This window comes from Chelmon rostratus, chromosome 5 (assembly GCF_017976325.1).
Source record: "Chelmon rostratus isolate fCheRos1 chromosome 5, fCheRos1.pri, whole genome shotgun sequence".
Lineage (NCBI taxonomy): Eukaryota > Metazoa > Chordata > Actinopteri > Chaetodontiformes > Chaetodontidae > Chelmon > Chelmon rostratus.
In genome coordinates, this window is record NC_055662.1 from 20,381,429 (window position 1) to 20,397,780 (window position 16,352).

The 16,352-nt window shown below is 41.3% G+C and overlaps 2 protein-coding genes across 3 annotated transcripts in view; one reads left to right on the forward strand and one right to left on the reverse strand.

The window, feature by feature from the left end:
* Positions 1-1,002: 1,002 nt before the first annotated feature.
* On the forward strand, positions 1,003-10,666 carry LOC121606609 (guanine nucleotide-binding protein subunit alpha-14-like). Its single transcript, XM_041937037.1, has 7 exons — positions 1,003-1,443; positions 7,654-7,838; positions 8,109-8,263; positions 8,578-8,706; positions 8,835-8,964; positions 9,062-9,215; positions 9,972-10,666. The coding sequence occupies exons 1-7, from the start codon at positions 1,323-1,325 to the stop codon at positions 10,160-10,162; spliced, it is 1,065 nt and encodes a 354-aa protein (XP_041792971.1). The 5' UTR covers positions 1,003-1,322; the 3' UTR covers positions 10,163-10,666.
* A 141-nt stretch (positions 10,667-10,807) lies between these two features.
* The window catches only part of vps13a (vacuolar protein sorting 13 homolog A), a 35,726-nt gene continuing 30,181 nt past the window's right edge, over positions 10,808-16,352 (reverse strand). For both annotated transcript variants that reach the window (XM_041938000.1, XM_041937999.1), the window contains 5 exons: positions 16,132-16,246; positions 12,913-12,998; positions 12,475-12,598; positions 12,302-12,376; positions 10,808-12,143 (listed from right to left, as the gene is read on the reverse strand). In XM_041938000.1, the coding sequence (XP_041793934.1) occupies positions 12,093-12,143; positions 12,302-12,376; positions 12,475-12,598; positions 12,913-12,998; positions 16,132-16,246 (451 nt within the window). In that variant the 3' untranslated portion in view covers positions 10,808-12,092. The remainder of the gene's footprint in view (positions 12,144-12,301; positions 12,377-12,474; positions 12,599-12,912; positions 12,999-16,131; positions 16,247-16,352) is intronic.

Below are 16,352 nucleotides of genomic sequence, written 5' to 3' on the forward strand. Positions count from 1 at the left end.
CAAAAACATTTGTCCTCCTGCAAGTGTTGAAGCTGCAAAGTTTCTCATAAACCAAGCATTTAATTCTCTTTCAAATGGGTTTTACTGAGCCAAAGATTATGCATACACTATACTGCTGTCAATGCTCATTTCCATTTGTTCATGTGCAAAACAGATGCTCTAAAACATTTGGGACTGCAGTTTGAGATTAGAACAGTATTACAAATAAACAAATATAAAAGAGAAAGGAAAAATGTCAATAAAGGAAATAAATATAAAATTCGCGTAGAGAAACTAAATGTGGATATTCTAAATAAAGGAGACATGAAATAAACTTGACTATAAGAACAGGAACAATACTTAGATGAGGCTGTGTAGGAACATTCATTTCCGACCTTTATCTTCCCCTTTAGCCTTCCTTGTCTTCTAAACCTCTCCTGTTCCCTGCACACACTCTTCTCTCACTCACTGACTCATTACATAAAACGACCCACTGCACAAACACAGACCGCAACTCAGGACTTCTATGTGCGAGGTGTGCCGTATCCCAGCTGGCCCTTCTGACCCCTAGCGGCCGTGAGGAGACATGGCAGCGTCAGAGGACGCACTGAGGAATGATCATTCACTTTCTCTCGCTGGAGGCCGTTTCACGTCCTGAAGCACTTATAATACACGTCTGATGTATGCAAAATGACCGAGAAAGCGCTTTGCAGCTGGCAACCATGTTATCAACGCCAGTTCACGCACACACATCTAACAGGCCTGTAGGTCCTACTCATATTGGCCTTTTCTTTTTGTGATAAAAGCCCACACAGCACCCTTGCTCCACCATTCTCACTAACTGCATATGTGCCATATCATCTCTGGCACATATGCAGTTGGGTGAAGGCAGCACAGTATGCCTGCTGAGGTACTTAACTTCCCATTTTATCCTTTTCTATTTGCAACTAGTGCCACGCCCTCCAGAGTCGGCTGGGTAAAGTTCAACAAGTGTCCTGCCTCAGACCAACCGCAGCACCTTATCAAAGAGGGTCAGAGCCCGTCAGTCCTGACAGAAGATCTCTGGATTTCCCCTTCAAACCAAAAAAAATCTGTATTTTATCTATTTTAAGCGGAATATTTCAGCTATTTATCCCCATCTTCTTCAATAAACCGCTTTTCTCCTTCGAGAGGCAGAAGAAAGCATCGCTTTTAAGGATGCTCTGAGCCTTTTCCCATCTGAACCTGTGAAGCGAGAGAGGTGGAACGGGTGGAAAGAGGCGGCTGACATCCCCAAAACGCCTTCAGCACTTTATCGTCGGCAGCAGGGGGCTCGGCGGAGGGCGGGCGGCGCGCACTGAACCATGGCTGGATGCTGCGTGTCGGCGGAGGAGAAGGAGAACCAGAGGATCAACGAGGAGATCGAGAAGCAGCTGCGCAGAGACAAGAAGGACTCCCGCAGGGAGCTGAAGCTGCTGCTGTTAGGTGAGCCGGTCAGCCGTTCAAAACTCCCAAAAATGTCCCTGTCATGGGATAATTCGTACTTGTCGTTTTGCTGTTTTCGGGGTTGTGGTTTATAACCCTGGTGCCAATGACGGGAGGTCAGTGAGTCATCAAAGACAGCTTTGGCAGTGTTATTGCAGGTTAAACTGAATTTTAATTCTAATAAATACATGAATAAACGCGTTATAAAAGAAAACCATGCTCCTTATCTCTCTTTGGATAGACGTGGCTGTGCGTCAAGCATCCAGGTGTTATGAATAGCGTAAGAAGCTATATTGTATGTTTATGTTATCTAACTGGTCTCCTCATGTCCCGTCTCCTCGCGCCTCGTTCTGGTCTCCGGATGTGGTACAGGAGGGTGTGTGAACGCCCGCGCGCCGCAGCCGCACAGCTGATTTTACGCACCATGGAGAGTTTTCAGTTCGCTTGTCTACTGGATTCATTTGTTCCCACGTGAATGGTGAAACCAGACGCGCGCACAGAGAGACTGAACAGTTGAAGGTGATACTGTGTTTTGGCTCGTGTCCAGTCAGAGAGTGTGTGGAAACCGAAACTTTGCGCGTCCGTTTTCATTCCTCTGTTGGGATGAAATGCAGTTTCATCCAAGTAAGAAGAAGAAAACAGTGAGCGGGGAATCTGAATGTGATGTCCAGGTGTCAGTTATCAGTGCAGCTGAAGTGGTTATGATGTTTAAACCACTTTTGTGGAGATGTAAATAATGTGAAGCTTCTGAGTCTCAGAGAAACGTTCATTTTTCACGTGTTCTGTCGCAGTGAAGGAGAGATGTGCACTTCCTGGTATGAACTCAACGACTTGCCCAAGGACACTTGGACAAAACAGATATTCATGAGTCACATAAAATTGAGTTAAAACACAAACAACTCCTCAAATAAATAAGAGCAGGTGTGCAAGCTGCAGTAAAACGTGTTGATCATCTGTTTGGCCTTGTTTAAAATTACAGTGGAAGTTTTTCTAAGTTCCGTCCAGAGGTGCTCTGAAGCAGCTGCTTGATGGGAGTCACTTAGAGGGGTGATGAAGGGGGTGTGAAGGGTCCTCAGTGATGGAGTCTGCTGTTCTTTTTTCTGACTCTAAAGGTCTGGGAGTTGGGTTTACTTGGCTGCTTGCTTGATGATTCTTGTGAGTTTTTTCTTGCTTTTTTTCTCTGTGAGGAAGTTGTGCCAGGATGCAGTCTTTAAACTGAAAAGGCCTGAGTCGATGAGTGACATGCTGCTGCCTCTTGAGAAATGCGCTATTGGACCTTTTTGTAGACCCTGCCTGCATGCTGTGTGAAGGACAGGGCGACCTCAGTGCTCATCTTCAGCAGGTGTGATGCTGGCTCAGAGAGGAATTGAGGCTCAAACCCATTTTTTTGCCTCATTCACTTGTTTTGCTTTTACAGATCCAGTGAACTTTGAAACAGGGTGTTTGCTACGTGCAATCCAAAGAGCCTCCAGGACTCAATGAATGTACTGGACACAGCCCATTTTACTGCAACAGTGTGGTAGCACGTCAGGGACTGTAGTCACTGACCTCCGTCAGTGGTGTATTTGAAAGCCATAACTAGCTGCTACTGGCGCACCTCATGCAAACGCCATGCAAATCCAGCCCCGAGCAGGATATGAGCTGTAGGTTTGCCTCCTCTGCTCTCTGAGAAAGGGCTTTCTCTCAAAGAGTGTCAGGTTTCTGCCCACAGCGGCTACATTCATCATAAATCCCCCTTTATTTCTTGTGGAAATTCTTATCTCGGCTCACTTTTCGGCGTGCATCATGGATGGATGAAGCCTTAGTAAGGTGGTAGACGTCAAAACTCATTATCACATGGATTCTGGCACAGAGCATGCTGCATTGCTGCCCAGGATGACAAAGTTACCGTCAGAGCTGCTGCAAAGTTCTGAGCAATTTATGTGGAGTGAAATACACAGAAACATGTCACTGGGCTGTTGACACATCTACACAAAGGCTGAAGTGTCTGATGAGCAGAAACAGGTTGAACAGGTCACCAGAAATAAGGTGACTCAAAACTCGCTGTCCAAAATGACACAGTGTGTCCAACCCTGAAGCTTTTCCTGGTAACTCAAAGTTTTATAGATGACATAAATGATTCCAGGTTATCACAAGGGAAGTGCTTTAACAATAGCATTTATTTACCTGATCAGAGTGACTCAGAGCTCTCGGTGGATTTCATTAGGATGGTCACAGTCAGGTCCCCGGAGAGGATGAGTGGGAGTGAGGCAGAACAAGAGATCAACACATTCTGCCTCTTCTGTCGATTCAGTGACTGACCATCAAAAGCTGTGGGTCAACGCACACGCCTCAACGCTCCTCTATACAGCGCAGTATACAAGTACTGGCCATTTAGTTCAGCTGCAATTTCACTGCATGTAGTATCAGTATTTAACAAACTAACGCAAGCAGAAAACACACATAGAGTCTCAGACAGTCTCGCTGAAGGAGAGGAAAATGGATGAGGCTGATTATCTGTGTTAGGACGACAGAGCCCAGAGAAACCAGAACAAAGATGATTGAGGTATGTGAACGGCGGACCTCCATGGGAACAAGTCCACAGCTATTCTTTCTAGTATCTCTGTGACCCTCTACACACTAGGGCCCTGTTTAAGATAAGATAAGATAAGATAAGATGAAACTTTATTTATCCCCAGTCGGGGATGGGCATTACAGCAGCACGTGAAAGCGGTGGGAAGAAAAATAGCAGCAGAGGTAGAGAACATTTGAAAAAAAAAAAAAATTACCATATAAAAAGTAGACTATAGATATGTACATATTATACAAGCAAAATGGAATTTGACTATAAAAAAGAAAAATAAAATATGTAGGAAAAAAAAAAATATATAAAAAATATGTAAAAAAAATGTAAAAAGTGTGTATTACTCAGTGTACGTAATCCAGGACAATAAAATAACCTCACCTGCCATGTTAGTTTCAGTAGCATCAAAAAAAGCAAAGATAGTAGTTCTTATATCGGCCACATTAACAGCATTCATTCACACAGCCGGCACCACGTCACATCACAGCACTCCCCCAACGAGGTGGGTGTAAATGCAAGTTGTTGCCCCTCACTCACTCACAAAACAAAAATTCTATAAACGGATGAATGAATAAGTCTGAAGAGTAAACTGTTTTCATGGTGAAGTGTGGGCGAATTGAGGAGTCTCGCAGCCCGAGGAGGGTACCGGTGTTGTTCTGGGTGGTTTCAGTCACCGGTTGCAGAGCCCTCCTGTCCAGGAGCGGACATGAAATACCTGTTTGTGATGTTTCCAGTCAGGACTCTTTCTATTGTTCTTCTGCTAAAGTTAACAAGGACATGACACGGGAACTTTGCCCTCTTAAGTTTCCTTAAGAAACACATGCAGATGTGCACAAATGTAGGCAAACATAAGACACAAATATAAGCAAATAAATATGTATTATTGTACAGAAACATACACGTGACTGACACATTCACCAACTTAAATTAAGCAATGTGTGTCAGTATCACTACAGCATCCAATAATGGAACTATACTATACTTAATAGAACTTTTTTGGCAAGTAAACGTGTCTTTCAAGCTCAATTAATGTCCCCAGTTTGTGATTCAGGCTTTCCACCGGCCCAATAATTCAGGAATACATGTTTTAATTCATTTAAATTTCATTGGAGCTACTTGTGTCATCTGAGGGAGAGCTTTCCGAAACAAAGGGAAAATTCACTGATGCTCAACAAGACATGGCATTACATGATTTTTGTTCATTTGTCAGGTAAAAACAAACAGTACCATGTTAAAACTTGTTACACACCAGCTACTATAAAACGAGTGCTTTCTGGGCCTTTCTTACTTAAGAGAGGTGTACACATAATTTTGAGTGTGTCGTTTGTAGCATGAGCTAGTTGATTAATTACTTGTCAGTGATAAAGAATAATCAATGAAGATATTAACATACAGAGGAATATTAGAATCCATGAGTTTTTGGTCCTAACTCATTATCTGTAAAAATTGTCTGCTGCATTAAAGACAAATTATAAACTGAACTAAAAAAGAAAACGTAATAATCTCACACGAATCGGACCACAGACTTTCAAACCAGCGTGCATACAGTGATAAAAGACCGAGGCCTGATGTGAGACTGACTCTGTCCCTCCGAACAAGTAAAACAAAGCAAGCGTGCAGGATCGTGATTTGCCTCCATCTCAGCGTTTACCTGCCCGTCTTGCCCAAATCCCCCTCATCTCCAAGAAACTTGACTTGTAAACAAGGTGCATTCAAATGCAGACAATTTGTCTGAGCCTTGTTTGCCAAGATGTAAAGAGTCAAGCATTCATGAGGCCATGCAAAACTGCTGGCACCACTGAGCTGTAGCACCACTTTGCTGAGAGGCCGGGGTACGGATGCAGGTGTATTTTCACACACGCACACACACACACAAACACACACACACACACACACACTGTTGCACGTGTGGCGCAATCCCCACAGACACGGCAACTTATCCTGGTCTGTTAACAAACACACATTTGTTAAACAAATAGATTCAGCATCATGTGGTCTGCATGAGAAAAGTAGGAGAACTGAAGAGGAACGTGTCTGTGTGTGTGTGTGTGTGTGCGTGTGTATGTGCGCCTGTGTGTGTGTGTGTGTGCGTGTGTGTGTGTGTCAAATGAAGACGAACATTTAGAATTAATTGTCTTGAGATATAAGTCAGAGGCCCTTTTAAGGAGAGTGTGTTAAGGAGAGTAATGTGTCCAAACAGCATGAGCTCCATGAAACACACTGATCAAAACGTTCTCGTCACACTCAGTCGCTCGTTTATCAGGTACAGCAGCTCGATCTATTGCTTCGTAATTGAGGATGTTTTGATTTTATCCACAACAAAATAAACTGACAACTGAGTCTTTACAATAGTATTTCATTTTATGCTACTTCATACTTCTGCTCCTCTGCATTTCAGATGTACGTATTGTACATTACGCCTATAAATCAATACATTACATGAAATATATATCTATTGTTCCACTCAATCAGGTCCATCTCCACCTGCACCGAAGTGAAGATTGCACAAGATACAATACTTTAAGTATCTGCTTCTATAAGAAGTACTTTTCCTTTTTGGACTGAGAACATTTTGCTGCTAAGACTTCAGTAGTTTTACTCACTTTAAACTTTGAATAAAGAAGTGTTGATTGGCACTCTCTACCCTCCATTCCTGTCCCCCACCAGCAGAAGTTTGCAACATGCTAAGATGTGATTATAAAAGTGTAAGTTAATTTAAACACAAGATACTTGTGCTCAAAAAGAGGATTCATTCTCAGTGAAGTACCTTGGAGCTCTAATCTGCCAAAGAGCAGTGATTCCTAGCACGTCTCTGGGGGTCATCAGGTGGAAACCTCCCTTCAACAGTGTTTCGCCTACTTAGTCCCACTACACCTCCAGTAGGTGAACTCCGGCGTCCCAGAGTCAGCCAGTACCGATGCTACCATTTAACTATTGCTAATGCTAATGCTAACTGCTAAGAAGAACAGAAGAAGACAATACAGTTCCGATGCTACCATTTAGCTAATGTTAAGTGCTAACTGCTACCTGCTAGGAGGAACAGAAGAAGACACTAAAGCTAGATTCACCTATACTGTTAATGTTAACTGCTAACTAACTGCTAAGATAGTATCATACTACCACCGCTTTAGCTATTGTTAGCTGCTACAATGCTACCACAGGCCTAGATGCCACATGTAACTGCCGATTGCCACACTACCATCATCTACCCCTGCCTCTCACCAACTGCACCAATAAAAGCGGGGTGGGAATACAAACCCTGGTTCGGGTAGGGGGTAGAAAATAAAGAGGTAGAGTCAAAAGATGAACGTAGGGATTGGATACAGACCCTTGTTCGGGTAGGGGGTGGAAAATTTAGAGGGTGCTGAAGGTGGAGGACTAAACCACAGACTAGATTTAACAGCCTCTTCTAACATGTCCTTCAAGAATCAACAAACCCTACCATTTCCTTCAAAAAGCAAACAAAGCAGGAAAACAAACCCTAACATTTCCTTCAAGAAGCAAACAAAGCAGGAAAACAACCAAAAAGATCAAAAAACAAGCCAACTCTGTATCTTACAACGCAAACTCACCTGAACAGGCCGCATGGTCCCAAAGAGAGACTTTAAGAAGATATAGTTGGATTTGACTCTTGCTGTATTCAACAGGCACTGGAGAGAGTGGAAAGAGCACCTTTATCAAACAAATGAGGATTATCCATGGAGGAGGATACACAGATGAGGACAAGAGGAGCTACTCCAAACTGGTCTACCAGAACATCTACACGTCCATGCAGGCGATGATCCGAGCCATGGAGGCACTCAGCGTATCCTTCTCTGATCCCCAGAACCAGGTACAGGCAGACTCAAACTGGCTCCGTCAGCTATCAGTGAGGACTTATTTCTGACTCTGACACCTATAAAAATGTAAAAATCTTTAGCTATAATCACTCAAAATATTGTTATACAACACTTCAAGGTTGTTTCACCATTTTTACACAAAACTGCAGAAGAAAAACACAAGGAATGAAGCTATAATACAGTATATTCACATGTAAAGGGAATTTATGGTTGGCATAAAGATCTTTTTCTAACTGTCTTCGTGGCTGTCCGTGGGTCCACAGAGTCATGCAAACTTAGTCCTGGAGGTGGAAGTGGACAAGGTGGAGGAGTTAGATCAAAGCCTCGTGGCAGCCATCAGGAGTCTGTGGGACGACGCAGGAATACAGGAGTGCTACGACCGACGCAGGGAATACCAGCTGTCTGACTCCACTAAATAGTGAGCGTTAGACATACGATGTATAACATGCACCTAGAGATCCTTTTACCTTCAGTGCCACAGAATAGTTAATGTGTGAAATGCCTGTGCACCACAGAGTAAGGTCACAAATTCAATGGCAATAGTCACTTAAGTGAATTTGTACAGATAGCTGCCTGCAGTCTTACCATTTTATGGTAAGATAAATCAGGTTTCTCATACTATGTCTAATTCTCAGCAGAGTCAGTGTGCTTTCTTCCGGTTTAATAGCCACAAAATTCCCCCAGTTCTGTTATTTTTCTTCACATTTTCTTATTTTCTCCTCCTTTTTTCAGCTATCTCACCGACCTGGATCGAATTGCACAGCCCTCTTATATACCTGACCTGCAGGATATCCTCAGAGTCCGAGTGCCAACCACGGGTATCATCGAATACCCCTTTGACATGGAGAATGTCATCTTCAGGTGAGATATAACACCAGCATGACAGGTAATGGCTCAAGTATGCTGCTTTGGATCCATGCTGAATTATGGCAGCCCGGGTGGTGTTGACGTTGCGACACTTTCTGTTGTTGGGTTGGCTTTCATGGCAGGATGGTGGATGTCGGGGGTCAGAGGTCAGAGAGGAGGAAGTGGATCCACTGCTTTGAGAACGTCACCTCCATCATCTTCCTGGTGGCGCTCAGCGAGTACGACCAGGTCCTGGCCGAGTGCGACAACGAGGTGCGAGTTCAGCTTGACAGCAGATCGTCTTCCAGACTTTGATCCTTTAAAATGCGTCTTCATCGCTGCCTCTTTCTGCGCTGCGATTTCATTTCAGAACCGTATGGAGGAGAGCAAGGCCCTGTTCAAAACCATCATAACCTATCCCTGGTTCCAGCGCTCCTCCGTCATCCTCTTCCTCAACAAGACCGACATCCTCAAGGAGAAGATCATGTACTCTCATGTAGCCACCTACTTCCCAGAATTCACAGGTTAGTTAGTTTGTTTGAAAAGTCACCCTGTCAGATCATAAGTGATCAGCCTTTGCACATTTTCAGTCTTAGATGTCTCACGCTGGCGAGACTGTTCATGCATTTGGGTCGAAAAGGACAAAAGAAAGAAAATGCCCGATGAGAAAGTCATAAAAACGAAGAGTTAACAGGAAAAAAGTCACAAATTGTTTCTTCAGTCTTCCATTTGTATCACCACAGGAAGCAGAGACCAGAGGTATTATGCACAGAGCTTGTGATAAACTCATTAGACTCAGCATATTAGATACACATAGCTAAAACTAAAGCAGTCCAGTACAAGTCCTGCATACTGACAGGTGCTTCTGTTAAATTGTTCTCATTTATGTCAGTGAGGATAGACTAAACAACACAAATCCATCTCTGTATAACAATCATTTAACAAACTACATCCACCAATATCATCTTAAAAATGAATCAAGACCTCTCTAAAGTAGTTAAAAAAAAAACTGAACATTATAACCTTCATGGAGGCTGGATTTACTTCAGGACTGTATTAGACCGCATTAGTTTTTGGTAGTTTCTGGCAAATCCAACACAAAAAAGAGTTTATGAAAAGATGCTATGAAAAGATATTCTTTAAACCAGCATCCTTTATTTCTCACATTTGGTCTCTCATAATTTTTAAGTTCAGAGAAAAGGCTTAAGCAAACAATACACACAATAAATAAGTTGCATTTACCGTAAACATGTTGAAATATTATCGACCCTGACTTGCAGGACCTGAGCAGGATGCAACAGCAGCTCAAGAATTCATCCTGAAAATGTACCAAGAACAAAACCCGGACAAGGACAAGACACTGTACCCTCACTTTACCTGCGCCACAGACACGGAAAACATCCGCTTCGTCTTCGTGGCCGTCAAAGACACCATCCTCAGACACAACCTGAAGGAGTTCAACCTGGTGTGAAGAGGAGCAGCAGGACAGGAGAGGAAGCAGAGGGATGCAAGATGGTGGAAGGAAGGACGTGGGGAGGACACGAGGAAACAAACCTTTACTGAGCTTTTCCTAAACAGAGAACACTTAGATTTTACAGAGTTCCTCCCTGTTTCCCAACCACTGATTCTTGGTTTCATTTTTCATCTTTTGTGCCTGTAGAAGTCAAGCCAAAGAATTTATGAACATGTACCAGACATAACCAAGCTACTGGTGTCTGAAATGCAGTTTTTGTTTGTGTGTTTTTGTAGTTGCTGCTTGTTTTACTACTTCTTAAAATCTGAGAGCTTTAACTGATAAACAATTTCCGCTAATGCATTAGCTGTTTGTAGGACTTCCCTTTAGTCCTGAGTTTTGTGATTTCATATTGAGTGAATATTTTTCAGCCTTTTCTAACACTGAGCCATCTGTGCCTGCAATGCCTTATTTCCTCAGGACGGTCAGCACAGCCACTGACTTTGTTTTAGATGTAAATAATCCAAGTTGTGCTTTGAAATGGAAATTATATTTATGGTAATTTGCAATAAACCATTATAGTTACTTAAAGAGGAGTGTAATTTGTGTGCTTCGGATCTTCTGGGTACGAGAAATAAAGGAAGAGGACACTGAAATTTGAAACACATATTTTATTATTATTATTGTTATTTTTTGAAAACTGTCGGGGAAAAAGCATTAAGCCAATGCAGTGAACATTTTGCCCCCAGATGACATAAATGACAATCACTAACGGCAACAGAAATAATTGTTGCCGTTATTGAAATAATAATGCACCCCAAACCAAAAGTTATATTATTCTTGTCAACCTATAAAATACACATCAGAGTAAACAGCAGCTAATAATAGTTAGCATTCACTTCTTTTAAATAGACTTTTCTCTGCATAATTCATCAACATCGTTGGCATTGCATATGTGTGGTATAAAAACATAAAAATCACAAAATTACAATCTGTAACGCTGTAATACAGACTATTGTGTGAGGATGGATATATACAGATGGTAAACTATTTTATATCAATATACAGCAGACTGATAGTGTAAGTACAGTATAAAAATAGCATGCGTCTATAAATCACACACTGAACAGTCTTCAACTGCAGAAATGCATTAAAAAAAGAGGAAAATAGGGAGTATTAGGAGTAAAAGAAAGAGTCTGAGGGTTTGAAAGACAGCACATTTTGAATAACGTGTTATAAAGCCGTACTCAGAATTGAAATTAGTTTCCCTTTTATACAATCCGGTGAAATAAACAATGTACAACATTAAATGTGCTACAGTTATGGTTGATTTGGCATCGGTGTTATACAAGCTGTTTTCTACCACGTCTCTAAGCTGTTGCACTATAACAGTGTCGCGTCGACAGCCAAACACAACTTGAAATATGTTCAGTAAAAATGAAACTGGATGAAATGAGTGACTTAGTGTGTGTTAGATAGAGAATTGAAAACAAAGGCTGAGGAAAACTGAAAATCCTCCAATTTCAGCAGCATTTTGGACCCAAACACATAGCGATAGGATGTATTTGAAACTCCAGACTTAGCATTAGTTTTCATAGAAGAATCAATCATTAAAAATCAATACTACAGTGTGTGCACAAAAGGATGAGTGCAATCTCAGCGAAGAGAGTGGAACAACGTTTGGTTCAATGCATTCTGAGCTTCTGTGGTTAATGAATGCAAGTCAGTTATAGCACTTTGCAGACACGCACACATACAAACCACTCACTCAGTCTTTCACCCCCGTCACGCACTAACAGTCAACATACAGCGTCGATTGTGTGTTTTCACCACTACTCACACATGGAGGTAAACAAAAGTAGCATGCAGTAAAGAACAAAGGCACTGACACACACAGACTTTGTGCATGTTTTCTCTTCTTTTTCACACTCTTCTTCTTCTTCATGAGTTAGTATTTGGGTAAACTCTCTCTTGCATCCTCCAATTTGGCAAGAACCCACTGAAATAAACCAGAGGGTAGAACATATTTTTAACAAAACAATTTTAGTGCAATCAGTCATGTGACTCATTTTGATTATAGATGAAAAATAACAGGCAAACCATACAAGTTTATAAAGCATTTAAAATGGAGCCCCTTCTGTTAAATCGTGAACTTACCTTGGCTATCTCAGGAGTTTTAAAGTTTATGATCTTCCCAAACTCCTTGGCATGGAAGACAGACTTTACTCTCTCCTGCAGAGCACAAAATAAGGCAAAAAGTAAAAACAGCAGCACCCAAAGGGGGAAAAGGAATCCTCTGATTTGGATTTTAATTGGAAGAGATTTTGTACCTTGGCCTCAATGCGAAGTCGGCGGTTCTCCACAATCATTGGATCCTTTGTGAACTCTTCAAACAGGTACTGCCACTCACAGGTCAGCTGGCCAAATGTGCCTTTGGTGACAAAAAATATTCCCCTGGAAAAGAAACCACATAAAAAGAGCTAGAAACGTAGCTCTTAGCAACACAGCTTTCTTATCTGCGAGGACTCCATAGGTAAAGGATGCAATATAGTGATGAGTGACACATTAGATGGAGACACACTGGTAGATAGTCAAGATAACATACAAATAGAGAAACACACATAGACATAGAGACATAGAGATGTACCGAATTCAAACATTCATGGGTGTTTTTGAACATGATAAATAAAAAAACATGCATTCTCAAACATAATTATCTTAAATATGACATACAGTCAAAAAGCTGCTCAGATGACAAAACCACTCACCTCTTGGTGATCATGAGGAAGTCGGACTCATTGACCTTGGCATGAGCAAAGTATCTGTACTTGGCAAAACGTCCGTTCTCAATTTTCTGAACGGAGAAAGAAAGAAAGTATGTGAATATTTAAACAAACAGCAAGACTGAAAAACTAAATGAATGGCCTGATGTCTATGTTGCATGACAATTTCAATGCAAGTGCATTAAAAATAACTGTAGACTACAAATAAGCACGATACCATGGTCCTCTGCACAAAGAGCGATGAATAAACCTTCCTCTAGTGAAAGTGGAAAATGTCTTGGGGTGGTGAGGAAAGATGAAACAAAGACAATGGCAGGTAGAAGTTTGAAAGGTGAACATTTTATTTAGAACAGGAGGACAGTGAATAGTGGCAGTGGATGACAGGATGACAAACAAACACTTGAAAAAAAAAATCTCTCTGATTATGAGGATTTTTTCAACAATGAATGGAAATCCGAACAAAGAAAGGTTTCTTTTGTGGCTTGTGAGAAAATGATTAAAGAAAAGAGTAAGGTATGAAGTGGGAGATGATGGAGACACTCACAAAAAAAAACACACATCAAGTTAATGAACAACTAAAAATACATAAAAACACATTTCTTAAACTACTCGCGCTCCCTTCTTTGGTTTGTTCAAATCCTCCAACAGTGAACTCCCGACAGACAGCGGACAGACTACAGACAGAACATCAAGGCTACACTACAGCTGTCACTTTTCCTCATCACCCTCATCCTCTGAGCCACTTCTACACCAATCACTGTAGGCCAATCTCCTCTGTGGACATGACAAGAGAGAAGAGTGAGGGTCAGAGCACAGAGCGCCAAAAGCCTGTTTCTACCCAGAGAGCAACGCTGGGATGTGTGGAGTGAGTTCAGCAAGGCTTTGAGTGTTAGTCAAGGAAATATATGTTTATATTAATCTTATCTGGTTAAGGGATGCACAATATGGATTTCGTTTTTGCAGAATACGATAACTGATTACCTGCTTCTCATGGAAAGAACCTGTAGTTTATGCACACCTGAAAGGCTAAGATGCCGTGAGCAAAGATGGACGATTTGATAGTCCAAAGCTCATAGTGCATAACTGTATAAGATTTGTTGCGTTAAAAAACTAGTGTTTTTCCCTCCTCTCGGAACCCTTGTGGAACATGTGCTGCAAATGCCGACATGTTCGGCTCTCTAGTCTACACTGCATGGCTCTAGCCAGGTGCAGCTGTTTGTATGAGCGCGAATGTCATTGCCTTTAAATGGGATGAAGCTCAAAACCTTGATGCAGTAATTCCATTATCTTATGTGAAGAGCACTGGTGGAACTTTATTCTGTTGTAAACGTAATTCTTCTTTCTGTTTTTGTCTAAAGGCCAGTAAGTTTTCCAGCTGAAGTATAAAGTCAGTTTAAGTCGGTCACAATGTACCTGATGTCGAGTTAACCATCGACAGAAAAACATAAAAGCAGGCATGAAATGTGGCATCCAATGTGATTTGTAGTTATATTATTCTTGTCATTAATCATAATTTGGCATAAGTGGAATAATCTGTCACTAACAGATCCATATACACACAAGCCTACAATTTTTCACTCTTTTCTCTTTTTTCACTGTGTTATAGTTAAAGTCACGCTCCACTTTATTTTCTACACACTGCCATATGCTGTAGATATTCTTTTTTGTGCAATACTTTTTCATTACTACCGTTTACTATTTTGCTATTTTATTATTATTATTATTATGTATATAATCTTTTTACTGCTCGCTATTTGGATATTTTATTATGTATAGTTTGTTCTTTATAGTCTTATTTCACTGTGTGTAATGCTGCTGCTGCACTGCAATTTCCCAGCTTGGGATAAATAAAGTCTATCTATCTATCTATCTATCTATCTATGCATCTATCCATCTATCTATCTCTCGATCTAGCCTAGCTCTAAAGCTGGGGATACAGATGGGTGACAAATTAAAGGAAAAACCTGAACAAAAAGAAAACATGACATGAGAAACATGATGAATTCAGATGCTTCAACGCAGGTCATGAGATGTGATTTGATCAAAATGAAAATGAATCACATGCTATGGCCTTTACATTCACCAGATCTCGACCAAGATGAACACCCTGGAAGATCCCGACGCCTCACTAAGACACTTTAATTTGTCACCTATTTGTACGTTGAAGGGGTAATCCTACAAAAGACAGCTTTACTATTAGCCAAGCTCTAGTGTAGCTCTGACCTGAGCCTCGGAGGCAGAAACTTCGACCCAGTCCGTCCAGCATGACAGCTAATCATTACAAAAACAATCACCCCCCGTTTAAAGCTCATATCTTAAATAAAGCAAAACTTAAACACTTTGAAGCTGCGCTAAAATCTACAAAATTGAGAAACCCATGCTACTGACACACTGACTCTGAACCACACTCAGGGTAATGTGCGAATCAGCAATATGGCTGCAAGATATATTTGCGGAGAAACCTTGAGGACAACACTTGCATTCGGATGCAGCATTATTTGCCAAACAAAGTCAATGCTCTACATTACACGGCACTAAACCAATCACGGTATTTCAGTAACGGTGCAAAAGAAAAAAAAAGTGAGGGAGCTACACTGCACAGAAGCTCTGCTGCAGTAAAACACCTAATTTTCCTGTTTGAATGAGTGTAAACATCCACCTGAACAACAACTGCTGCTTTGCAACTGAAGGCGCTCTCAGATTTATTTCTTCTTTTGCATTTGCTTATTTATTTTGGTCGTAAATTAATTTTTTACCTTCTTACACACAGACACACTGGTGGATTAGTCACTGAGAATTGAGCTGAATTGCTCTCTAAGGATCCATAAACAAGAAAGCCTGATATAATTGCTAAAATACATAAAAGGTTTGATGTTAATTAAAATAAAGCAGACGGAAGGGAGGGTGGTTTAAAAAAAGGTTTTCCTGGAAGAAATTAATGTGCATGTGCCTGCATGAACACACATCTCCACTAACAAACCGGGGCAAACTGTTAAGACTGCATAATGGATGTGTCACTTCATGCACAGTAAAGTCACAGAAATGATAAAAAAAGATAAGACAGACAAAACAATATTCAACCACATTAAAGTAAATGTTAAATAGAGATTTTCCTCATCTAAGTTAAAGAAGAATATTAATCGACAGTTATTTGCCCAGGTCTGACTATGGAGAGTTGATGATGCAGAGATTTTTTTGCCCTACCTGGAGCATCTGACTGCCGAGGCCCTCCCTCTCCTTATATGGTCGTATGACACCATCCTCGTGGATGAAGCGAGGAGGGCGCAGTGATTCAATGTCTTGTGAAGTCTCTGCTGCCCTAAAAAGGAGACAAGACACACCAATGTGTACTGCATGTACAAACAGAACAGGGACATATTCTGCTAAATAGCTTCTGCCATAGCCCAATGACCAACTGTGCTAAA

What these genes read in the sequence shown, in the direction of transcription:
- LOC121606609 (XM_041937037.1), top strand. Translation starts at nt 1,323, where the DNA reads ATGGCTGGATGCTGCGTGTCGGCGGAGGAGAAGGAGAACCAGAGGATC. An exon ending in TCTCTGATCCCCAGAACCAG is followed by an intron (nt 7,839 to 8,108) that starts GTACAGGCAGAC and finishes GTGGGTCCACAG; the next exon opens with AGTCATGCAAACTTAGTCCT. An exon ending in TGGCCGAGTGCGACAACGAG is followed by an intron (nt 8,965 to 9,061) that starts GTGCGAGTTCAG and finishes ATTTCATTTCAG; the next exon opens with AACCGTATGGAGGAGAGCAA.